We start from the raw sequence: 26902 nt of genomic DNA on the forward strand, positions 1-26902 counted from the left end.
AATAAATAAATAAATAATAATAATAATAATTGTGTAGATTCGTGTATTAATGTAGTCTTATATTTTTTTTAAATAACTTTATTCAAATACTATAATGTACAAATCGATTAAAACATTGATTCAATAATATATTAGCATAAAATAATAAAATGAGATTATAGATTAATTCATAGAAATAAATCAACAAATAAAAATGCACACATGTAGGTAAATCATAAAAATAATAAAGTTGAAACGTCGACCGTTATTTTTCTCTACGTCACATTATCTCCCTGCGCGCACACGACGTCAAATCAGTGCCCGGGAAGCGCGCGCTGGTGGTAGAGGGCAGAGCAGTCCGGCTGCAGAAGAGGAAGAGGAGAGATTTAACTTTTTAACGGCTCAGTCTGAACTCAACTGCGTGAAATGTCGTCCCCATGATGTGAGTTTTAACCGGCTTGTATTGTTTCTTGAGGCTTTGAGCGCCATGGACGGGATAACCGGATGAAAAAGAGCAGTTTACTCGTGATGTCGTCGTGATATTCGGACCGGGAGCTTCACAGTAAATTCACACGGAGACAATTAATGTGTCCGTTGCTATGGCGACCTGGAATATTCTTATCTAACTAACCAGATAACCATAACGTAAAGAGTGCAGTGCAGTTAACGTAAAAATAAACTTTGTCCCGTATGTCAGAAATCACATGCTGTTGATCCCGGGAGGAGGAGTGCTGCTTACTGGTTTCCATCGGATAGCTTCTACTGGTTTCCAGTGTCCGGAGCTGTTACAAGTTTATGGATTTCCTTCATATTCACAGTGAATAGATAACAACAATAACAACATGTATGCAGGACGAAAGAGAAGAAAACCAGCGCAGAAGGGGTAAGTTATGCAGGATTATAGTTTAATTACTTATTATAAGGAGTAGTTAAGTGGTTCTCATCAACACTTGGTTATTATCCTGAATCCAAAACGGTATTTAAAATGAAAAAACGTAGCACCATGATGTATACAGGGTTTTTTCTGCAAGTTATGTGATAATAATACTAGTTATTTTAAACCCATGGCTCGAAAAGAATAGCAATGCGTATCCATACCAATGTATCTGATAATAATTAACATAATATAGGTCAGTCAATATCAGGTAAATTGGCAAGCCTTCATTTATATCCAAGAAAACAGAAAGCACAATAATCAGGCAGGAAATTACTATGTTGCAGCTTTAATTTAGTTTTTTCTTTCTTAGTTTTTCATGCAAATTGTCCAGGTTTTGTTCACAATACTATAGTAATTGAATTTAGGTGATCTTGAAGACACCATGACATGTTTTATGTGTATTATATCAGCTTATTTTCTGAATATAAAAAGTAATGCTAGCATCAGTATTGGCCACCTTTAACTGATGTTGCTCATTCTGACACTTCTACGGGACCATTAAAGCTCATATATATTTCACTAAAGTTCCTCAACATTCAGGATCAAACCTGCCCCAGCTGAAGGCGCCAAGTCCAACCCGTCCAAACGCCACCGGGACCGTCTGAACTCGGAGCTGGACCGGCTTGCCAGCCTGCTGCCCTTCCCTGAAGAAGTCATCTCCAGCCTGGACAAACTGTCCATCCTGAGGCTCAGCGTCAGCTTCCTCCGCACCAAGAGCTTCTTCTCAGGTGTGAAACACATCACTGACACACACACAACCAGAGGCAGGTGGGATCTGTGACACTTTGCATGAGAAAACACACAAAAATACACAAACAAAAAAAACACGTTAACACAACACAAACAAATCTTTAAATTGAGACAGGCAGAGGGAAAAAGTGAAGCTTGTAAATGTTGGCCTGTTGTCTTAAAACAGCTGCTTGCCTCTTTTTCTTCCCTTCTCAGCCTGCTGAATTTCTGAAATAGCTTTTTCACACCTCACACAGAACCTGAGGACACAGCGGCAGAAAACAGACAGTGGTGGAAGGTTTCAAGTAAGAAAGAGAGGAGGTCAGAGGGACTTTTCTCAAGGCCAAAACGGAGTGTGAGACTGTGAAATATATCAGGTGTGAAAATGAATTTGAAAGCCAGATACAGGTCTGTAAAATGATGGTGAAGAGGAGGCTAATGCAGGTAGACAGCATTGTGTCAGAGGTATCTTGTTTTCCTCAGATGAATGCTCACAAACAACATTTTATTGGCTTGAAAATAAACTAAAATAGAGCTTTATGCTCTGTTAAGTTCTTGCAGTCTCTCAGGATTGGAGATTGGGATTTGTACAGGTTCAGCCTGAAGGCTGTGGGTGGGGTCTTAGGTGAGGTTTGGGAGGGGATTTTAAGGTCATGAATGTTGTGTCTGGACTGTCTGTGATTCGGGCTCAGTTTAAGAAGTGCTAAAGTGCAGAGGATTGGCTTTGTCAAGGAGTTAGCAGGCTTAGGGGCATAGCAGATGGATTTTGGGATGAAGATGTGTGTGTGTGCGTGTGTTTGGCAGCCTTGAATGTGTTCCCAGACTTGCTATTAAAGAAAGCAGATTGTAAGTCCGTCCAACAACAACAAACAGCCTCACTTAATGTGTGGAATCTCTGAATCGTGTGTGTGTGTGTGTGTGTGTGTGTGTGTGTGTGTGTGTGTGTGTGTGTGTGTGTGTGTGTGTGTGTGTGTGTGTGTGTGTGTGTGTGTGTGTGTGTGTGTGTGTGTGTGTGTGTAAACTAAAACAGGTGGCTTAAAACAAGATTTTAAAGGATTCATTACCAGCTCAATCTACTCAGAGGACACATTTCAGCACAAGGTTTAACACTACAACTATAACATGTAACAATAACACTCTCAAAAATGTACAATTTCTTGTCAAGCTAATTAAACAAAAATAGTTGCCATGATATTTCCCAAAATACGAACAAGCCTATTTTCCATACAAGTGCAACTGAAGCTAATATTTCATTAGTTTAACAGTTTAAGTGATTAATCGAATATGATGCCCCAAAAATAATGTAGACTTTAGGAGTTTACATTTATACGAGTGTCATCATAACAAATTTTAAAACCTCCTTATGATTCTTGCAAAAATCAAACAATATTTTACCTGTTCCGATACCACGGCAACAGAAACAAAAGTCCTAGAAACCCATTATTGAGTAATTTCTTCTTTTCAATCTCCAAAAATTGCAGGCCAACTACTGAAGACTTTCTATTGCACAAATGCTTTGGCAATGTTTCATCACCGAATATTTGCAACAATATTTGTGCAATGTAGTAAATGATCTCTCTATGACTGAAGTTTAGTATCTTTATTTTGTAAAGAAATATCATTTATAGCATTTACTCTCTCTGAATTGACTGGTCCATTTAAGAGTCAAACTGCAGACTGTCAATGCCTGAAACTTTCCAACACTTCAGCCTCTGATTAAAACCACATCAGACCCCTGTGTCACTTGCTAACCCTGCAGAAAAAGGCCAGCAGACCCTTCCCTATCACAGTGCTGAGTGCTTGAACCATGTTCGACCCCCTCTCATCCTAATGTCTTAATACAACCTAAACGTATTGTAGGTCAGCTCCTCTTGCCCGTGGCCATGAGTCGACCCCTGTCCCAAAGCCTCAGCCACGCAGTAATGTAGGTCTGAAGAGACTGCTGCTTTTGCAGCTAGCAGAGAGGAGGTGGGAGGAGATGAAAGCCTCAGAGAATAAAAACACGGCGGGATAATCCACTCACGACCGCTTTACAGACCGTTTGAAGAAAGATGGGGGGAGACTGGAGCCCACTTTTCAACTTTTGACTCCTGCAACCTCAGAGAAACCCTCTTTTAAGTTTTCTTTTTTCTCCATCGTGCTTTTAACATGCGTCTGCTCTTTACAGGGGGTTGGACATAATTTCTGTCTCAGATACTGTAAGCATATGGGAGAATGAGGTGAGGTTACACACAGACAGACAAACTCCTCGGCATCCTCTGCTGTACTCTTCTGATGCAGACTACTGTCAGATGATCTTTTAGTTTCTAACATAAACTAATATAAGTACTACAGTCTGTCAGACTTTGTTCCACCTCATGAAGCACCTAACGCAGGAGAAGAGAATGCTAAAAATGTTTCTCTGCAGGTCAAGACTTCTGCTCTGTGTGAAAAACAAACTAACTCCTGTGATGCACCAGACTGACTTTAATTAGAATATATTTATTCAGAAAGTCAATCCACTTTAATGACAGTACAAGTTTTTCATTTTGTTGACATCTTGTCTTTATAGTGATCTCTGACGGTCCAGTTTGATGTGTGGTGGCACAGTGTTCAAACTGGTGTGTTTCCAGTGTGTGTGTGTGTGTGTTGGTGTGTGTTCATCCACATCTGTCTCCAAGTGAGGCCATCTGCCAAGTGCTCAGAGCCGATTAGTGCTTACTTATGTAACACAGCATCATTGTGTTTTATTTTATTTCTACCTCTGTCGCGTCGTGATTCCTCATAAAACTAGGAGTCATATTCATTAATTCAACAATATTGAATACACATAGCTAAAAGATATGTTGACACAAATAATAAGATAAATAATTTAAGGTTCTTCATGAATATTTAATACAAATCTCTTAAAGCTCGACACCCACAAACACATTGTATTTGCAGCTTGTTGTTGTTGATGTTTTCATTTGGGAGATTCTCTCTGCTCTTTAGCCCGGCTGCTGCTGCTGCACCCGATTGAACCTTTAAAACATTTATTTCGGTCTCAAAACTTGTGTGGTGTTGGTGGGGGTGGTTGTGATGGTCGTGGTGTTTGTTGTGGAGGTGGTGGTGCCCGTGGTGATGTTTGTGGTAGAGATGGTATTAATGGTCGTTGTGGTGATAGAGGCGATAGTGGTGGGGGATGAGATGCTGGATTAGACGAGTCATTGTTTGTGTCATCGTCCCTGCAGAGCGCTCCAGAGACTTTAATCGGCTTGCTGCAGTTTGTCTTTACATGTTATGAATTTCTGCAGAGTTGTCATGGAAACAAATACTATTATCATTTCTACATTTGTTAAATTACGGCAATCACACTGGTTAATGTCAACAATGTTGAGTCAAATGTACAAACCTTTGCAGAGTTTAAATGTAAAAAAAGTAGATCTACTCCAAAAATGTTTTGACTACTTCATGAAACAGTTCTAATTTATGCAACTCAGTCTCAGAGACAAGTATTGAACCTAAATATTTAAACAACAAAGGAATATTTGAGCAAATCATGATGTTAATTTCATCCACATTGCCTCCTGTTTTTTCTTGCAAGATCTGTTCTTCCTCCAGCCGTGCACTCAGTCAGGCAGATGTATATAGCTGCCTTTATGTTTATGTTTCTATATTTGTGAAGTGGCTGGGAGGCCTGAAGAGCGTTTGTTGTGATGTTTTTATCGGCTGTTGGTGTCCTCGTCTCCCTCCGTTGTGCCAACAGATGTCCCCTCCCCTCCTCCTCCTACTCCTGGTTGCCTCAGGGTGTTTTTTCTTGCCAGCGGCTCCTGTTCATGACGTCAGGGCGCAAAATACCCCTCCACCCCTCCAAGCTCTTAATTATTGATAGTCGACATCCTTTTCCTGCACCCTCTCTCGGCCTGTGAGCTTCCACTACACTGAACTCTGTCGCCAACAGTGCAGCTTAGCGAGGATTCATTTTTATATGAGGAGATGTTTTTTAAGTTGAGGTCAAAAACGACATAACAGTCACTGCAAATGGTTTACAACTGTGGAGGACTACATGGTGGATTTTTATGTCTTAGTGCATTAACTGCGAAATCACAGATTATTTTAAAATCTCTTCTAATACCAAAACATAACTCACATTTTAAGGCTGATTTGACACATGCATTAAAATTATATTTGCAAGTTAGTTGCGAAACAGCAGATTTAGAGAGATCATCAATGAAAAGCCTGTAAAGTAACACCAGAACATAATGTTATTTAAAGAGAAAGTAGACAGTACTAGCTCTCTCTTTGGCTCAGGGCAGCTTTTAGTTAAGAATTAGGACTGAAGTTTATTAGGTTTTTTTCAAGCATCGGTACTTTTCGATACCTTAACAGAGATTGCATCTATTGAAAACACACAGACATCATACATTTTGTAGGACCAAAGAAAAGTGCAATACTGCAAAAAAAGGGAATCTTTTATCAGCCAGCTTTAGGCTCAGTCCTCATTGTGTTGACTCATTTTGTCATTAGTTAAACTGAAAATCCAGATTAATACTTAAACTTTGACTTGGCCCTGGATCCATGTCATGGATTGTGGTTTCTTTCTGTCCCATGTCATTAACTCTGAGGCTGGTGCACACAAAGACTCCATTAATGAGAATAAAGAGAGATAGCATGGAGCTTTATTGATCCCTGTGTGGAAATTGGGTCGCGATCAGAAGGAGCTGTTTGTGTTGGCCAACCCTTCGCTCTTTGTATTGTCTGCAGCACTCGGAGACTTCCTCTTCCATTAACGTCTCTGCTGCTGCTTCAGAAGAGCTCTTTGTTTCCTTCAGACCACTCAATCAGACTTCACGAACAGGTCAAAGGCACAGAGCTGGCCTCCATGTTTTTGTCTCCGGATCTGAGGTCACAGAGAAACCCCTCTGGGATGTTTTGTCTCCCTGACTGTGCGGGACATTTTTCAGAAACAATAACTGTCAATAAACTTGGATCAGGATTAATTTTATCGGTTTGTTTGAAGGCTAATCAAGTGAGAAAGAAATCATGATTACCATCTGTTAGACTCCCCCTCTTCTCACATTCTATTAAGGTGTTACTCCTTCCATCTTGTAGCCTGAAACGCACTCACTGCCTCTGCCCCTGTAAAGGTGTTAATCCCTCAGGTGTCACCTACTCTCAGTCTGTGATTCACACCAGTTTAAGTCATATTCTTTACCCCGTGATGCAACATCTAAAAGATCACTCTGGACCCCAAAACTGTCGAAAACCATCGATATAACAGCCTCTTGTTTGATAGCGCTCTTATACACAAATATCAATTCAACAGGGGTTCAAAAGTTGCAAGTTTCAACCTCAAAAATATATCATAAGCAAACATCAGTAGATAAATCTACCCTTGTAAAATATGAGGAGTAGATACATCTTTAAATGTGTAAATCCTAATCCTGGTGAAGTGATTACGAGTCCAGTGAAGCAGTGAGAAAGATAACTTGAGGGGTAGTGCTACAAACAGCTTTAAAGATGTGTGCAAATTGCTGCTTGTGTTTGACAAAGAGTCCCAAATAAAGCAGTAGTATTTTTCTGTATAAATGTCCCTGTCACTAACTGTCCCTCTCCCTGCAGTGGCTCTGAAGAACCAGCTGTCCAACGGCATCAACAAGAGCAGCGATCACAGTGATGACAGACGAACGTCAGGATCTGTGGACGGTCGTGTACCTGAGGGGGAACTGCTGCTGCAGGTTGGTGAGCAACAAGCCACCATGTTTCTGTCAAACTCTGTTTACTTCTACTGGTGTGTTCTGTTTTCTGTCTGCACTTTAAACATGGCTGCTGCTGTAGAAATGAATTGGTCATGTTTTTTGAAGGGGAAACGTTTACAGTTAATGATTTAAAAACATCTGGAGCTATACCTTAGTGTTTCTGTTTCTCTTCATGTTTTACATAACTCCTCTGTTTTTCTTAATATGTCCCTCCTGAACCCAGAATACTTAGCTTGAGAGTAGCTGATAGCTAGCTTTGCTTTACCTGACTGCATCAGGTAGGTAGTGTTAAAGCATGGCCCTTATACTAAGGCCTCCATATGAGATGTAAGCACAGGTGGTTCCACCAGCTAGGCATCTCTGCCTGTCGCACCTCCCATGGTGCCAACGCAGCCTGCACAGAGTATAGAAAATATGCACGTTGAGTAAGAAAGCATGCTTAGAAAAAAGAAAAAATCTTATTTATGGCAATAAACTTAGACTTTTGCGAGGTGTTTAATACAAATTCTTGTTTCACGATAAAAGTTAATTTGTGATCAGATGCACGACCCTAATTTCAAGAAGATAAAAATATGTTTTACGGTACTTAAAACCGTTAGAAACATGCAGAGAAAGTTGGAGTTGTCATCATCTCTGAAACTATTCAGATTTGACGTTGGAGCTCTGAGTAAGCACGTACACACTCGTTTGTGTGACCTTAATTGATTATCGGTACATGCATTGATCCCAGAGGAGTAAATAGGTCACTGCAGAAGCAAAGAATCAAGGATGTGTCAGCGTGGAGGGCAGCAGCTTCCTGCCTTCAGCTGCTCTCTTCCATTACAGACATTGGACCATGAATTATACAGACCCGGTGAATACATCTATTATTGAAGAGAGGGGGTTTGGAGGAAGGGGGTGTGTGTGTGTGTGTGTGTATGTTGGGGCAAAATCAAGTAAAAGCATTGAAAATATTCTTGGATGTTTCACAGTATATCACCAGATCTCACAAAACACACTCCATGTCTTTATATCGTGCATAAAAACCTGCTGAATAAACCAGGGACTTTTTTGTGTGTTTTTATAGGAGCTGCAATAAAGAGGACAGTCATGTCAGTTTATTACCCACTTGAATAAATGGTCTTCAGGGTCAGGCTTTAGACAAGACAACCTTTGCTCTCTGAAGAACACAAACCAGAAAGAGGAAACTAACGAGCAGCTGATCTGAGTCAAAATATTTTTAGTTCTAAATGCTTATTCTTTCAGTAACAGAGACACAGAGAGGTTTCCTGTGTTTCCTCGCAGTGTTTGCTATCATTGGGCTGTCATCTGACAGAGACAACACACACACACACACACACACACACACTCTCTCTGTCTCAGGAGAGCGAGAGGTCGACTGAGCATGAGAGAGAGGGAGGGAGGGAGGGGTGTATTTTCTGCAGACAGATGAACACTACAGTAAATATTTATACACAGTGCCTGTATGTTGCTCCACTGTGTACAGTGTGTGCGTGTTCATGTGTGTGAGAGAAAGGGTTGGGCGTGGTCACAGACTTCAGGCTGCAGCTTTTGAGATATTTCAAATTCAAACCTTTATTCTTAATTTCTAAGATCATGTATTAATGAATACATTTTGGGTTTAGTGTCCAATTTATATGTTGTGTTGAGTCTTCATTAATGCAGTGATTAGTGTCTGACTTATATGTTGTTTATATGTGACATCAGTCATGGTAATTTTCTTCAGATTTAGCACAAATCTATTCTAACACGGCTCATGCATCAACACCAGCTTAAAAATCTGCTCCAGCTCTCGAGACAATCACAAACCTTTCCTGTTAAATGTACCATTTCGGGATTCAAATAAAGATGTTCATTATTGATCAATCTTTCTACTTACTAGTTAACTGATTTGTCATTGGTTGAAAAATACATTTCATGACATTTATGATATGTGTAAATTGAGGCGTTCAAAGGTCTTTTTTCCCCAACAAACAGCTGAAACTGTCGAGTTTACACTCAAAGTTAACTTCTTGTATCAGGGCGATTTAAAGTCATTATGATTGGAATTGCTCATTTCTGTTGTTTTCCTTTTGGAGTTAGAAACGTGTTACACGGGAAAATGATAAAAAGTACATCCAGTGGTTTAAACACATTCACATCTGGATCCATAAGAGCATGATTATCTCTGCCAAAATGTCAAATTTGAGGCTTCAAACCAACAGCCTACTAACAGATAGTTTATGTCATGGCGGCTAAGTCCTCTTATTAAGTTGTAATTACACCGAGCACAAACCTGTAGTGTTAGATTTTTCTTGTTTCAGAAAGATGTAATCAACCATGGCCACATTCTAGACATAAATAACACACAAAGAATAGGTTAAAGAAGTTAGAGTTTTGCCTCTCTCTAGTCACATTGCTGCTATTGATGCGTGTGAGCGTGAGAAGTGTGAATTGTTCAGCTGCTCAGAGAAGCTGTCTGGTTTTAAGGCTCGCTGTTTTGCATCTTTGACATCATGTAATGGATTATGAGAAAAGGTTTCAAGAGGAAAGGTAAAGTTTTGACCCAACAGTGGGTCAAAACTTTGATACAAGTCTTAGAAAGCCTGACCAGTTTCCTGCCTGGAAACCAAGAATGAGGGGTGTATTAGCGCTCGTCTGTTCAGATAAAGTTTGTGTTTCTTTAAAGCTGATCTTCATCTTCATCAGGGAGGTGTGGGTGGATGCTGGCAGGATGCCGTTGTGACTCTTTGCAGTGTTGGGACACAGTGTCATCACCTCCTCGCAGAGCCCTGAGGCTCCAGGAGGAGCGATGATGGAAGTGTTAGTCATCCAGTAGTGACCTCCTTCTCCTCCCTCCTCTTTTCCTCTCAATGACTTCCCTTTGAACTGACGTCCACTCCTGCCTCTACTTCTCATCTTCCTCTTTTTTCTACCCCAAGGGATATGTTTCATCCCGTTTGTTAGTTTTTCTTTGTCTTTTATACACTCGTCCTTTCTTCCATAAAGTTGAATCTCTTTCTTCCTCATTTTGGAGCCTTAAATTTGATATATAATATGATTCTGATCATTTCTTTTGAAAAGTTAGGCAGGATGTTGATTAAGAATTCTCAAAAGCATTTGTGATGATACACTAAGTTTATTCATTGAAACAGTGTATCGTGGAAATTTGGATTTCAGCAGGTTCAAATGGTTAAGTGCAGGCGTAGTAAATATGTTGGAAGGTTTGACAGACTAACATGCACGACTGACATTTCTATGTATTTTTGTTGTTTTCCTTTTAGACTTTCTGGGTAACCTCCCTAGCTGACAGTGCTGTAATTTGCTGGACATGTTTTTCAGATGAATAACCAAACAATAAACAAACCTTGTGTCTCCTCTCTGCAGGCCCTGAATGGCTTCGTCCTGGCGGTGACAGCCGAGGGAATCATCTTCTTCTGCTCTCACACCATCCAGGACTACCTCGGCTTTCATCAGGTAGCCCTTCTGAAAATGTAAAATCACAAAGAATGAGGAGGAATTAGCTCGTAGCTTTAAGTCCATGTGGCTCTGGAGTTAACAAAAACAATCAGGTACATATCACTTGATCCAGCCTCCGACCTCGTCCCGTTTTGTTGAATGTGATAATCAGACACTCACAGACATGTACACACAAACATCCCATCTAAATGACGGACACACATTTTCTAACCTGCCTTTTCATACTCACACTATCCAGGCTCGCTGAGGGTGCAAACATCACCTCTCAAACCCACCTGATGCTCGTCACAGTTGATTTAACAAACACATTCAGATCTGTGGTGAAGCTGCTGTCATTGCTCATGAGGAGTGTTTGGAAACAACACCACGCAAAAAAACCTCGGGTGTCAACAGCTTTTGTAACACCTACAAAATAAGACTCAACTGAAGAAGAGGCGCCGAAAGAAAACATACATGTTAAGAGACATAGATGATGTTTTTTGTCATTTTTCTTAACCGCTGACACCAACAATGATTCATAGAAGATTGAAAACATGTCACCTGTTTGTCCAGTGAGGTTGTTTGACTTTCTTACTGTTTCTAGTCCTCGCCACCTTAGCCTAGCTTAGCACAAGCACTCGCCTTATTGTTAACATCCCTCTAACATTTAATTAAACAATATCTAGCAGTTCGAAAAATGTATTTCACACAACACTTCTACCTGTCAACATTCCTTTTTGCTGACCTGAGTTTGACTCATTCAGGGAGGCTGGTTCCACGCTGGTCCTGGGCCAGGTCATGCTGGGTCTGGATCTCAGATATCAGGGTCAAAGCAGGTCTCTGGCTCCGTTTCAACAATTTGATCAAATGATCGGTGACACTTGATTTCTTTTGGCTCTACTTCAAGGCAAACTAAATCAAACACACCCCTCAGGGTACCTGCTGATAAAAGATCTACCTAAACCAATGCAGTCTCCTGTTCAGTCTTCCATCTTGGTTTACCATAATGTTTATTTATGAAGGATGATTCTTTGTTTTCCCGTCAGACTGATGTGATGCACCAGAGTGTGTTTGAGCTGATCCACACTGAAGACCAGCAGGAGTTCAGGAGCAACCTTCACTGGGCCCTCAACCCCCCTGCTGGCCCGGAACCGCCTACGAATCCCTCAACAGGTCTGAAGACTGAACATTAGAACTCAGCTGTATATCCCTTAGTGTTACACAACTTCAGGATACAATTTTTATTTTAACTTTGATACGATTCTTGTAAAAATCAACAAACAAAGCAACAAAAATAGGAGTTCTATGCTGCCAGTATTTGGTAATTTCTTGTTTGTAATGAACAAAAAAAGCAGGGGAACTCCTACACACTGTCAACACTGGCAACATTTAAATACTGAAACGTTGCCAACATCTTTGCCAGGGCTCTCTCTGTTTGTCTAGCGTTAGCTTTAGATTCAAAATATGACTGAAAATGTGTAGTTATTTTAAAGCCTTGCTATTTTTTGATTCTATAGAAGAGTAAAATAACAAAGATGATGTTTTGCTGTTGTTATAAAATATGTTTCATATTGAAAGCCTTGTTGACAATTTTCCCTCCTGAATCAGACCTGAGGTCAGAGAAGGGGTGATGAGAGGTGACCTTTAACTGAAGCCTCCTGAGATGTGCTCTAAATGTTACAGCAAACACACACACACGCTCGCTCGCTCCTACTGTACATACAAACACACCCACTCATGTCATTTTGCATTAGGTAAGGGTCAGCGGTTATTGAGAGACACACAAACAAGCTGACAAACACACACAAACAAAACATCAAGGTCAAGGTGACACAAGGTGTACAGTTTTCTTAACAGAGCAGATGTTTCACTCAAGCTTTTTATATAAATCAGGATAAAAACTGATAAATGATATTACTGTCCTCAGATGGTGAGTCGATGTCGACCTCTTCCTACCTGGTGAGCTACAACCCCGACCAGCTTCCACCTGAGAACTCGTCCTTCCTGGAGAGAGGCTTCGTCTGCCGCTTCCGCTGTCTGTTGGACAACTCCTCTGGGTTCTTGGTGAGACTGAAATTACAATTCAGCACAACTTTATTTATCGTTGTACAAGCAGCTCACAACAACAGATACACAAAGACAGGAGGGGAGAACATTACCTGCTTCCTTTTGTCACACTTGAACTAGGAGGACAGAGTGGGTTAAATTGTTTTGGTGATTTGGGGACATCATTTGAAGCACTTATTATGATCCCCCTCCCAGTCCAACAAACTGGTAGAATTAATCATAATGTGTAGTGTTTTCAGGCTCACTGGTGCTGCTGGCAGTATGGCGTGCCACCTCAGAGTCCCTCAGGGATCAGAAGCCACCATTTACTCCTGTAATCCGTCTTAAGAGAGCCTCGGGGTCGTGGGGAAAAGGGCTTTAATCCTCCCACCACCCAGAGGAGACGAGAGCCGAGGGGGAACTTGCTTAGTCAGAGTTGGTAGCTCTTGAGCAGCCACTGCTACTTCCACTAAGGCAATTAGCCACATAAGAAGGAAAAACATGCAGAGCAAATCCCTGAAATCTGCTGGGAAATCTGGGGAAGGGTCGCCATTGAGCAAGGCACCTTAAGGGGCCACACTCACATTTAACAGCACCAATCAGTAAAAAATATGTATGTTTTCAGTTTGATATATTCAACTTATTTAATTATAGACTATTAATCAGACAAAACAAGACATTTGTTTTCAGTATACTCCAGAACATAATAGACCTAACAACAGTTACACTCAATGTTAAATGTTCTTCTGAAAATGTAAAAATATAAATCAGATGTTTGAAAAAAACACATTTAGAGTTAAACACTTAAGATCTATGAAAGCCTTTAAGGATGCCTCCTCTTGCTTGAGGACTTGTGGGGGGCTTCAGACCTGTCCTCCCTCCCAGTGCGTTTGCGTGAGCAGTAAGCCAGGTTTCTGCTCCTGTCTACTGGTCACTATGGCTTTGTTTTAGTAATCCCTCCTGCTATTCAGGGCTAGATTCCTGACATCACGGCTGCAGGCTCTTAAACCCACCAAGGTCAATTAACCAGAGCTAACGGATGAAGTGGGGGTCCTCACACGAGGTGGGAGAGGGGGTTAGAGGAGGACAGCAGACAGGGGAAAGTGTTTTCAGGTTTTACAAGGTTGTAAAAAACCTCTCTGTTGGAGGCCGCTTGATGTTGATCCAAACATCTCTCAAGTTTCCTCTTTGCTAGAAAAGCTTCAGAGCATCCGAGTTGGGGTCTGTTGTTTCCAAAGAAGACATTTCTCTGTCAGATACATTAAGATGACACAGACAGAGTGATAAAAACGTCTTCAAACAAAATATATTTGCAGTAAGTTATTTTCTTTTTGCAGTAGAACCTGTGTTCTTGTCCCCTCAGGTAGGGTTGTCACAATACCAACATTTTAAACATCCACACGATGCTCAAAAGAATCTTATCGATACCTACTAATCCAGACATTCAGGCTCTGGGAAGTTTGGATTGTTGTTGACGCCTGAGGAATCAGTGAAATCGATGGACTTATTCGACTTAAATCCATCAGTTTATTGAAACTTAAACTAGAGACGAAACAAGATCTCAAACTCCAGGTTGTCTCACAATCAGAGAAATCTGAAGAAATTCAAGCACAAATGTTTGAAAGGAGATGCTCTCCAATGAAGAATATTGGTTTGTTTTTTTTGCCAGGTTTAATATAGATCTGAGTATTTCTCCTCTCACATATGCTTCACACAAACGAGATTGTCTTCTGCAACATTTCAGATGAACTAGTTAATGAAGTTGACTGTTTGCACGAGACTAACACTATTTGTAAATAATAAGCAGTGTCTCATGTGACCAGAGGGAGAGTAGCTGGAGGGTTTCCAGTAAGAGACAGGAGTGGACCAGTCTGTTTACAGTCCACAGAAGTGTGATTACTGTCTGCATTACTCAGCAGGGTAAATAAGACTAATGCTAGTCGACAGGGAGAAAAGAAACAGCTCTCACTTGTCTGCTGGTGAAGCTTTATGAAAGAGTCTCAGAGGAAAAGGATTCACAGCTTTCTTTCTTCTAATATGATCTGTATGTGCTCTACTCTCAGGCGCTGAACATCCAGGGTCGACTAAAGTTTCTCCATGGTCAGAGCCGCCAGCAAAGCGACAATGAACGGAGTTCCCCGCCGCAGCTTGCCCTGTTCGCTATCGCAACACCCCTCCAGCCTCCAGCCATCCTGGAAATCAGGACCAGAAACATGATTTTCAGAACCAAACACAAGCTGGACTTTACTCCCATGGCGTGCGATGCAAAGTACACTTGTCATGCTTTAACTTCAGTTATGTTTAGCGCAATGCATCTGTGGTGAAGTCTGTTAATACTGGGTTAATCTGCTGCATTTTCAGGGGTAAAATCGTCCTGGGTTACACCGAGGCGGAGCTGAGAGTTCGTGGTTCAGGCTACCAGTTCATCCATGCTGCTGACATGCTGTACTGCGCTGAAAATCATGTCCGAAGTAAGTCACAGCTGCTCCCACTCTGTATGCTTTCATCACAGTTTACCTCACTGTCAATCAGGCACCACTGAGACTTGAGGGTCATTGGTGTAAATCACCTAGAACTGCTTGGATTGAGCTGGTTGAAGAACTAAGATGATCACATGACTATTTGCTATTAAGGCCGAAGCTTTTGAGTGTTTGTTAGCTTATTCAGTGAATTGTTCTGGTTTCCCACCAAAAGAAGATTGTGACCAGAAATTACTTTAAAAAAATAAAAACTACAAGTTCCAACCTGCTCTTTTGTGCTTGCCACTATGGTTGTCAAAATGTTCAATATGGATACCGTCTTATATTACTTTGATACTTTCAAATGTTACAATCTCTGATTTCTTTAATAATTGATAGAATTAAAAAAAACAAAGCTTTTAAAAAAACGACAGAGCTTAAGTCATATTTTAACAGAAGCTGTCATGAAAGAAGAGAGAGAGCACTGTGTTCGAAGGACTTCTATTTTTGTTGTCATGCTTTGGAAAGAATTGTATCATAAATAACATATTTAGATGGAAAAAGCTTAACCCACCATAGACATTGAAAGGACACTGTAGATCTTATTCTGGGAAGGCTTGGTCACAGAGTGATAATATCTTTCTGATTTATTGGCTTAATAGTATTTAAAAAAAAATCTTAACAAGCAAACAATGGTTCTGTGTGAGTCTGCTGTTGATGGAGGAAATCTCCGAGCGAGAGTCAAGTGCCCTACTTAGCTCTCGTACCGGATGACCCGGTTAGTCGTAACCATGGCGCCCTCAAAGCACTGTTACCAGACAGACACACACATGAACACACAAAGACACATACTGTATGTATGTAGTCATGCATACAGAAACAGAAATACATGCATACGTATTTGGAAACATACAACACTCAGATACATACATGTTCCGCACGCCCTGATGCACGCACAGATGGGAGGAGAGGTTTCATTAATGCACCAAAGAATCTATATAATATAAATCTATGATGTCATTTTACAAATAAACATTTCTAAACAAACAATAAACAAACTCTATTTTACAAATAGGGCTCAGTGAGAGTTTAAAAAATATGAATATGTCTTTGAGAAAGAAAGGTTTAACCTCCTCCTTTGCTCTGCGTTAATTCAAACAAAGGCTTCATGATGGAGTGTTTCTGCTGCGGACATTTACTCCGATAATCCCTCAGATTACGAGGAAAGTAAACAAATGAGGCCACAGCTCTGTGTACCAGAAAAGCCTCTGCTTATTGTCGGTATCTCTATGGAAAGTGATACAGTGTGATAACAGTTTTAGGGAGAAGGACCGAGCTGGGCTGTAAAGTCAGGTTACAGGTCAGTGAGTGTGTGAGCTTCTCTGTTTGGACGAGTTTGTCCACAGACATAAATATTGCAGTTTCTTTTAAAGGTCAGCATCTTGTAGCTTTTACTGCTAAAAATATGCAGCCTTGACTGTGAAGAGCTTTGCAGCACAAGTTCTCAAACTCTTTTCAATAGTGTTCTCTCTTTTTTCAACCAAAGACCTCCTGATCAGCTCAGGGAATTTTTGTGAAAATAGAATGAATATAAAGATGTATTATTGAGGCTGCACCATCAGTGTTTGATTTACTAAACAATCAAAATGCCCGGGGAGCGTTGCAGCTCTGAAGGTAAACAGATTCTTCCTGATACTGATGGTGTTTTGTAAGCTCTAGTTTTGATTTTTTTTTATCGCTGCTTAATTTCAACTATCAATCCTTTTTCTTGATTTTTGTCTCCTATTCAATATCCAAACTTGGCTCACAGAAACATGACACTGAAACCAAACAATAAACTTAAACAACATTGTATTATTATTCAGAAAACTAATCCTTAAAGCGTACACAGATACAACCAGGTCTCTCATCCTCTCACACAAACCTCTCAGTCCCTTTGTGGTTTAAAAAAAGAGTGCAGTGACCCTGTTGATAAATCAATTGCTTCTGAATAAATAGCACAACACAAACAAAATAAATCATGCTGGATATTTGGATCAATTTCGATCTGGACTAAATCCAGATTGTGAGTGGTTACTTTATTGATTGTAGAATTGAGAAGAGAGTAGACTGTGTTGGGACAGTCGATGTGTTTTGTTTTTGTATCCAGGGTTTCCTAAAAATCAAATAGCTCCCACTCTGCAATGTAACAAAAGACAGTAATGATAAACACATGCAGACTGATCCTCCACTATTCTAGTCTTTTTGTTAGTCTGTGACTGAGATGCCTGTTTAAAAACCAACAGAAGACAACTACAAACAAAGACAACAGAAAGACGACCTGCAACACAGTTACACACACTTGGAGACACAACACAAGGCCACACAGATGAGAGATTAGTGGAGGTGTGTGTATGCGTGTGTGATGCTAAGTGTGTGCAAACAGGACTTGTAACATGTAGCCAAAGTGAACATCAGCATGCAGCCTCCATCAGAGCTGCAGCACGCCCGGCTGAGCAAATGCAGTGTGAGTGTGTGCACACTGCGGGGCGTGCAGAGCATAAACAGCAGTGACATGGAGCCTCCAACATCTTGTCTGATGTGATTCCAGTGATAAAGACGGGTGAGAGTGGACTCACCGTCTTCAGGCTGCTCACCAAGGACAACCGATGGAAGTGGGTCCAGGCTAACGCCAGGCTAGTCTACAAGAGCGGCAAACCCGACTACATCATCGCCACCCAGAGGCCTTTAGTGTAAGTGCACAATGCTCTCAGCTGGATGTTTCTTTTTAAAGTAATTTATATTTTAAAACCTTTTTTCGAACACGTTTTTTCCACAGGGATGAGGAGGGAGGGGAACACCTGAGGAAGAGATCGATGCACCTTCCCTTCACCTTTGCTACCGGGGAGGCGATGCTCTACCAGACCGGTTATCCTCTCCACGGCTTCTCTGACTCTGTGCAGGGCAAAACTAAAGGCAGCAAGTCAAAGAAGGGCAAAATGGACAAGAGCTCCTCTGATGACCTGGACCCAAAGTCCCTGCTGGGGGCGCTGATGAGCCAGGATGGGTCTGTGTATGTCTGCCAGCCGGACGTAGAACCTAGGATGTCCTTCCACAGCAGCTTTTTCAGTGAACAGCAAGCAGACGGTGATGCTTTAGGTGGGGTGTTAAACAGTGATAGCTGGGGTGTTGTATCTAACGGGGACATGGAGAGGTGTAACATCAAATCTTCAAGTTTTGACCCACTGCTCACTACTCTGGACTCTCTGTCCCTGGACGGAGAGGAAACATGCTCAAACAGTGAGCTCTTCAGTGCCCTGGAAAACCTGGGTCTGAATGCTGAGGACCTGGAACTGTTGCTGCTGGATGAGAGGATGATCCAGGTGGAGCTGGACCCCAACCACATCCCATCACTTAACGACCTTCTTACCAACAACGAAATTCTGTCCTACATCCACGACTCCCTGGAAAATGGGACCAATGGGGATACACAAGAAGACAGAAACCCAGACTCAGCCCACAGCGTCCTCACACCTGCCGTCCCTCTAGCTCCTCCCAGCAGCAGGACACCCATCACCCAGCTGTCACAGCAGATGCAGCAGCACATGTGCACAGGAGAGTTGGATAAAACTCAAACTGGGCAGGTTCAGTCCGTCTCCCCTAAGGAACAATGGGTGACAGAGAACCAACATCACCCAAACAACCACACCCATCATCACCCACATCCTGCACTCAAAGCCTCACAGCTGAATGGCGAACATAAAAACCTTCTGGACTTAAATCAACAGTGGCAGCTTCAGCAGGACCAGCACCCGGTCCAGTCCCATCAGCAGTTAAACAGCCAGAGCTTTTCGCTGCCTGGCTTCCAGAATCATCTCGGACTGAATGGATCCTACACCCCAAACGGACACACAGCCTTTCAACCAAATGTGGAGGTCAGCTACACAAGTTACAATATCTCCAGTACACATCATCCAGGTGGTGCAGCACTGAATGGTGTCACCACACCCGGCTTTAGTCACTACCAGGCGGCCAACGCGCAGCCCTACGAGCTGCAAGCTCACCAGAAACACCACCAGCAGCAGCCAATGCTACAGCAGACCCAGGTACCACCTTCCTGTTTGCCCCAGTGTCCCAATCAGAGCTCAGCACTGGAGTTAGAGCAGTTACTGGGACTGTCCCAACCACAGCGCAGCCTGCCGCCAATAGAAACCTACAGCATGTTCAACAACACCACACAAGACTCCGCCCACAGCAAGGTAAGAAACCAACGGGGAGAAGGGTTATAGTGCAAATTAGGGCTGGCACAATACGAGGATTTTTAAACTTAGGTACACATTACATTTTTAAAATGTATTTTTCTATGTCCTTTTAATGCATTGCTGCAAAACCAGTTACACTTAGAGAAAAATAAGTTGGAGTTATTCTACACAATACTTGTTCCAAGAAAACAGGCTTTATGCTGCCTGTCCAATAGAAGGTGAAGAATGCTTTCCCCTCCCTCATCCTGAAAATGATTCCCACTAAGACCTTCTGTCTCGTTTCCTTTTCCTCTCACATCGAGTGAATCTGCCAGCTCTGCTCACAACTGTTTGGTCTGAGAGTCAGACTCAGGATGTGAGCCCACGGATGAGGCCTGAAGTCTGTGTTTCTCCTCAAATATCAGAGAACGTCAACAAATCGAGGGCTGCAGAACCTACAACCCTTCAACCCTGCGCTGCTCTCTTTCTCTGTCAGGAAAATAGATTTTTTTTCCGAGTCAGCACACAGAGGCCGCGGGCTGGCATGGAGCTCAGTGTAAACTGTGATGATGTGACCAGACATGCCATGTAAATAAGACGGGGGGAGATGGGTCAGAGCAGCGCAGTCCGAGAATAGAGTTCACTGGAATCATTTCTCCGCTGAGAGTTGTTTAAGTAATCAGGTTTTACTAGTATTTCTGAGAACTTCACACTCATATTCTTCATCAGACATGAAATAACTTCAACTTAGATTTGCCTTTCTCGCTGCGCTTTGACTGATTTTTGACCAGTCATTTGTAAGGAGTTGAGACTGAACTTTTATAGAAAAGATAATCAAGAAACTGAAGAGTTCAATTCAGGAGAAAATATCTTCTAAAACTACCCCCACTTTAAAGTAACTTATACATAGCTTTTATTTTAGTGAAAATGCCCAAAGAGTTCCTTAATTTCAGCTTCTCAGATGTAAACGATTAGAGATCTTTTAAAATCTTTTGTCAACATTACATGAATAAACTTTTGGGGAATTTGTATTGGTCTTTGTTGATTTTTATAATTAAATCCATAATCACACGGTGTAACAATAAAGTAATTTGAGTTGACATTAAGGTAGAAATTGCGGTAAAAGAAACGTATTCACAATATCTGCAATATGAGGAACTGGCAAGAATCATTATAGAGATCTTGCTGCCTAAACTCAGATCCCAAAATCATTATTTACGTCAGTTAAAGAGCCGGTCTTAAGCTAAGGAGAAGTAGGAATCTCTCTTTTAAGTCCAACAAAATAACCTCTTTTCCAGTAATGACGGAGCATCGAGGGCTGGGGAATGTCATCCTGGAAACACTAATCAGTTAGAGTACAAAGAGGCTTGTAGCTGGAGGACCCGAGAAATTCCCATCGTAAAACATAACGAGGTAATGAGGCCAAAGCCAAGTTTAAGTTAAAAGCAGGATTTAAATGCAGAAATGTCTCAGGGGCTTGAGCCTCTGGTTTATGTTTCTCACCAGGAGAACAATTCTGCATTGTTCACTGAAAGAAGTTCAGACCAGTCATCTGTACAATAACTTATGTAAAAGGATGAATCCCTGTAAATATGAAGGACATTCTGTGACACTTGCATACAGTCAACATCATGATTTGGACTTTCTTCTCTTTATTTTTTTGTGTAATTGTTCAACAGTGTTCTGCTTCTCTGAGCATGAAGAGCATCGCTGGTGTTTACAGTGAAAAACAAACTCACAGATAAACAAAGGAGATAAGATAAAATATGAGCGAGGGTGGGGAGAAAAAAAGCAAAGAGGCAGTAGTGAGAAAGAGTACAATAATGAATAGAATAAGGTCGGGACGGGTTTAGAGATGGTCGACCCCGGCAGGCATCCATTCATCCCGCCCCATTCAGCCTCCACTGTTATTCTTCAGGGTCAGTGACTGTCGCTGAAAGAAAAATACTGGCAGGCTGGCCAGTCAAGCATGAGCAATGCTGACCTACAATTTGACTGTCATCATTACCTAATGCTGCGAACGCAGGACGGAGGGGGAGGCACAGAGAGAGGCTATTCTCAGCTCGCTGTAGTTTGAATTTAGAGACTGTGTTAATATGTGAACTTTGGTTTTCAAATGTTCAATACTTTGCCAATGTATTTGTGCTATTTAATGACTTTAAAACAAGTAGAATTAGTAGTAATTTTGTAAAACATACTTAAATTTGCCACTTTGTTTGTCTTCCAGTTGGAGAATGGTTGCCTCCTCAGTGCCACCAACGCAGCGTACATCCGGACGTGTCTGATGCCCAATGGGAATGGAGTTGTTTCCGGGGACATCCCCGTCTCCTGCCCAGAAGGACTCCCGGCCCTGCAGGACTCCCAGAAGTCTGGATTTTTCCTCTGAAAAGACGAAGGCTTCGTTTTAGACAAGGTTGAGAGAAAAAAAAAAGGTACAGGACGAAAGATAACAAGAAACACTTCCATATTGAAGACATTCTGAAAGATTAGGGGGGGGGGGATTTATTTCTAGAACTGATTGTGAATCGTTTTCTCATTGCTTTTGACGTCTTAACCGTCTGTCAGACATCACACTCATGCGTACTCTTTGAATCGACAAGGCATGACAAGAAAAGACGAACGGAAAGAAAGACATGGCGTTATTAATGTCACCCTGAGTATTAGGAAATTGCTAGTTGTGCGCACACTGAAAGTCGGCAGTCGGGTGTTTACAGTTTGTTGACTGATTCAATTTCAGCTCCTGAGCCAAAATGCATCACTTTCCGCTCTGTATATACACTGTTTAAGACAAGAGAAGAAGAAAAGACACTGTGACACTCAGCAAAGCTGGCTCCCTCACACCAAAGCTCTCTTTTGATCTGCATAGTCCCATGCTGATACTTAAGTAACTATAACTGTGTGTCGAGATTAATCTTAGCCAAGACAAACTTAATGTTTGTGTTGAGAAGGTTTTAGAATTGAGAACGTTTCAGCACTGGAATATTCAGATTAGGTTAATCCAACCATTACTGCCAATGAACCGCTTTCTAAGCATACCCTCTGTTGAAGATTGTTGTCCTGCTCTTTAAGAGGCTGTTGGTTAAAGTTGACGTGATTCCACACATTACCTGCATTACTACACGCGCATCCTATAATGTACAACAGTAGAGCTAAAGAAAGCATGATCGATACTTTTGCATTTAACCGAGGCTGCAGCCCGACCATCATCTCCTCAGAAATGTAAACACACAGAAACATTTATGATCTGTCCAGTTTCACAAGAGCCTGCTGGTTCCACATAATGCAAATACTATAATGGTGACTCAGATTCAGTGTCTAAAGATGTAATGTGATGCAGTAAAGAAACTTTGCTACACATTCATTTGTTAACAGTTTCTAATTATGAGTTTATTTGCAGTCATCATTGTTTTAAGTAACATGATGTTGCCTGAACACTTTGGCAAAGAAAGCAACACAAACTGGTTTAGTGTGTTGTTTAAACCCGGCTTAACCTCTAGTATCACAACACAGCCTCAAATGTGTTTTTATTCCTTTTTCTGAACAAATAGCTTTTTAGAAAGTAGGAGGGTCGAACTTTCAAATGCGATGGTATGTTTTGAAAATAATAAAATAAAAATATTTGCAGTTAAGTGGTTGGAACATGTTAAACAACAAGTGGAGATTTTAAAATGTGTCTTCTTATTTTGACACATAAACTTTGGCCCCGTGTCCTCCTGGTGTTTTTTCTGGGCAGAGAAGTGCTGGTTGTGTGCTCAGGAGCGCCTGCATGAAGCGTTTGTACGCTGAGAAGGAGAGTGCTTTACGTCAGTCTGCTCCGCTGCCTTTTACTTTATGTTTTATAGTTAAAAAAAATGTTTTTTTCCTGATCAGAAGAGGATGAAACATGATGTGCAAAAATACGGTGAATATCTTATATTTAGCAAAGAGCGTCGATGAAAGCAACAGCTTCTTTCTGAAAAGTCGAACGATTTTCAAATTGAAGCGCTACGGTTTTCCTCTGGGCAGCTGCTGCAAACGCTCTCTCCTCATTGGAAACAATTGGAAAAAGACGCTAGCGCTCAGGAAAAGAAACGCTAGGTGGACACGGGGCCTAAACTTTAACTTCCTACCAAGAACAAGCTGCTTTTACTGGTGCTCTCACCGCTCAACATGGCTGCTCATTTTCCCTGTTTGCATTTATTCATGCCCAGAGTGTGAAGTAGAGAGGGGATGTTTTCTCTGCAAGACATTTCTACAAACATTCACGAGATTCAGACTGAACAAACCCTCAAATGATTTAAACCTCAGTGTTGGTTTGTCACTTGACGTAGAGACCTGTAGGGTTAGTGGATGTTCGTCCTGGTGCTTTACATGTCAACAAACAGCATTTCATTCTTAATATTGTTCAGATGAGATTTAAAAAAACATAAAAGAAGAGCAGAAGTGTTTATTTATTGCCGCTGCCACAGAAGCGGCGTCACCTTGTTGATCCTAATGCTGCATTTTTAGCCTGTTTGAGGTTTACATGATGTTGTGCACTTACATGTTTATACAGACAGAATCAGAGAGGATCTGATTTGTACGTCCGTGGCACTTAAATCAAACATAACAAAGCATTTTTGTTTCCTGACCAGAGACAGTGTGAAAATGTCCCGTTAATGCCTTGTCTCGTCAGCAGGTCGAGACTTCTTGCTCACTTTCTCCTGCAGTCGTGTCGTTTGGGAAACACTGAGTGCCCCGACATGCACACAGTCATCCATTAAGGACCTAATTGTAAATAATAGATTATGTCTGGGGGCCGAAGTGCATGTAGGTATTTCTCAAGTTTAGTTTCCTGTGATCACTGATGCCATGATTGAGAGAACATCAGGTCTATGGAAAAGAAGATTTAATTGTTTTAGCGTCATATCTGCTCATCACGTTCATGTGTGGAGACTCAAACCAAACCATTAACAGGAAACAAACACAAACCCTTTGCAGTACTTTCCTTACAAGACTGTGAAATCAAATGAAGAAATTAGGTGTTTCTATTAAAGCCACGATGTTTAGCTTTTAGGGGAAACCACTGTTTGGGTAACAAATTTTAATAGGTCCGTCTTAAAGACAGTTTGATATCTTTGTTGTTTTGGTTCGGATGTTACATCGTTGAACTCAGCAGACAAAACCTGATTTCTCTTTAAGACGGAACAAAACGTTTCTTAGAAGAGTTCTTGAAAGCGGATGCTGCGTTCATGTTAGATTAACTGCAAATTACAGATTCTTTTATTGTTATTGCTGATTGTATTTTATCACATTTTATCAAGGCTGTGTGCAAAGCTATGTGTGCAAACAAGTGTTTGAAGTAGTTAAATAACCAGAAGTGTTAACATCTACAGCATGAAACATTTCCCTTAAAGGTATTCAGCAAAGTCTTCTCTGTGCTGGGTTGTTATGAGACCAGAATTTAAACTTTGATACAAAAATACAAGTCAAGGCTTCCCATATTGAATCATTTCTTGTTTTAAGTTATCTGAATTTGCAGGCAATCAGCTGCATACTGTCTAAATTTCACAAACACTCTGGCAAGTTTTTGGTGCTGAATGTTGCCAATGTTTTTGTGCATTTAGACTGTGCAGCTCCTACGAACCAGTTTAATTAAAAAGATGTAGTTTCTTTTAAAGCTCCAGTATTTTTTGATACTGTATCATTAAAAAGATGCAGATTGTATCGTTGCTTTCACTCAAGTTGACCAGCCAGTGAACCGTTCCTCTACCTGTGAACCTTTAACAGCTCTCTGTGGGATATAAATACAGAATATACAAATCTGAACCGCTCAGCTCTGACCTGGCATGAACGCAGTATCACACATTTATTAAAGAGGAGAAAGTTTGAAAGGAAGCTAGAAGGTGGATGACAGACTGGACAGCATTTAGCATTTAGCACCGACTCCAGAACCAAACGAGAAACATGTGAACAAACGTGTCTGCAGTTGCTCCGTTGTTGAATGTCCTGTGTAAAACTGTAGCTTTTATTTACTGACAAAAAGGTGCTCAAAGGTAATTTCTCAACCCTGGGGACAAAAAAATGCATTTACAGATTTGCCTCTTTGTTTGTTTTGCTTTCTTTTTGTAAAATGACTTTTCTTATAAAACAGACGATAACTGATCATGAGATCAAATGCAAAAATGAAAATGAAAGAAAAAAAGGATAAAATGACAATCATTTGACAAGGCGCTTTAAAAAAACAAACAAAAAATGGTTGTGTGTGTGTATATAACTGTGTTTTTTAACTGTTTCGTTGCTAGCACTACTTTCAAATCACTGCTCTTACAAACTCTTTCTCCAGCACTGAAAGTAGGCTTGTAGAAAAAAAGCATTTTATGACTCTATGTTGTGTGAATATTATTCCCCAGAGTTGTGTTTAATCTTTATGTCATGTTCAAAGACACTTTAGCTCAAAACAAAACAGTGCCATAACAATAATACAGGCTGTTCCATTGTTCAATATGTGCAGAAACACTTTTACTTGAAAGTCTTTCCCTCATATTTCAGTTTCTGTAAATCCACCATCTAAAAGTGTTTTATACTTTGAATGCATTATCAGCCATGTTGTCAAAGTCTGAACCAAACTTTCCATAAGCTGTTTTGTCGTGATTCTTTTTTTTTTTTTAAGCACACAGATTTTATTTTGCTACTTTTATCACTGAAGGTCGTAGCTGTATGTAAACAAAGGTTTTTTTAAATGCAGTTTGTCTCTGAGCATCGTGTTGAAATGTGCTCTTGGATCCTGAAAATAAAGGAACTCTGTGCAATCACACTGATCGCCTCTTCTTCTTCTTCTTCTTTCTGTGTGCGCTGCAGTGCTAACATCTCCTGTCTTTTCAGAGCCTGATTCACGTGACCTGCTCACCTGTTCCCCAGCCCTCCCCTTTTCCCCAGTCGAGTCTTCAGGCAGCTTAGAGTAGACAGCCAGAGAACAAGCTTCATTACAGGAAGGCTAGGTAAGAAATTCACACAAAAAATCAGACTTAAAACTTGTAAGTTATTTATTAAAAAAACACTATGCAGCTTAAGGATGTTGAGTTTTAAATGTTCCATGAATTAAAGGCCTTTTGTATTTTTCAAACTGTCCTGAGTGCCTGGATCATTTACATCAATGTGTTTTGGTCTCAAGTTTGTCACCACTTTTTTTAATATCTCTTAGCTGTTTTGATACCATGGCAACCAAAATTCAAGTCAAGGCACCAAATATTGGGTAACTTCTTATTTCTGAATAACCAAAAATTGCAGGCAAACTCCTGCACACTGTCTTCATTGCACAAATACATTGGCAACGTTCTGGTACTGAAACATTGCCAATAAAATTGTGAAATGAAGACAGTGCTCTCTCTCTCTCTCTCTCTCTCTCTCTCTCTCTCT

The 26902-nt window shown here is 41.0% G+C and overlaps 1 protein-coding gene across 1 annotated transcript; it reads left to right on the forward strand.

Annotated features, from left to right (window-relative positions):
- Positions 1-315: 315 nt before the first annotated feature.
- On the forward strand, positions 316-26300 carry ahr1b (aryl hydrocarbon receptor 1b). Its single transcript, XM_061032636.1, has 12 exons — positions 316-862; positions 1442-1644; positions 7226-7341; positions 10729-10818; positions 11847-11973; positions 12728-12864; positions 14910-15115; positions 15208-15317; positions 17896-18037; positions 18124-19543; positions 21753-24710; positions 25120-26300. Exons 1-11 carry the CDS (start codon positions 822-824, stop codon positions 21909-21911), a joined length of 2751 nt encoding a protein of 916 aa, XP_060888619.1. The 5' UTR covers positions 316-821; the 3' UTR covers positions 21912-24710; positions 25120-26300.
- The last annotated feature ends 602 nt before the right edge of the window (positions 26301-26902 follow it).

Source organism: Labrus mixtus, chromosome 24, assembly GCF_963584025.1.
Source record: "Labrus mixtus chromosome 24, fLabMix1.1, whole genome shotgun sequence".
Taxonomy (NCBI): Eukaryota; Metazoa; Chordata; class Actinopteri; order Labriformes; family Labridae; genus Labrus; species Labrus mixtus.

Coding starts and splice junctions, on each gene's coding strand:
- ahr1b (XM_061032636.1), top strand. CDS start 822: ATGTATGCAGGACGAAAGAGAAGAAAACCAGCGCAGAAGGG. Junction 10,819..11,846: donor ACTACCTCGGCTTTCATCAG/GTAGCCCTTCTG, acceptor TTTTCCCGTCAG/ACTGATGTGATGCACCAGAG. Junction 15,318..17,895: donor CGCTGAAAATCATGTCCGAA/GTAAGTCACAGC, acceptor ATGTGATTCCAG/TGATAAAGACGGGTGAGAGT.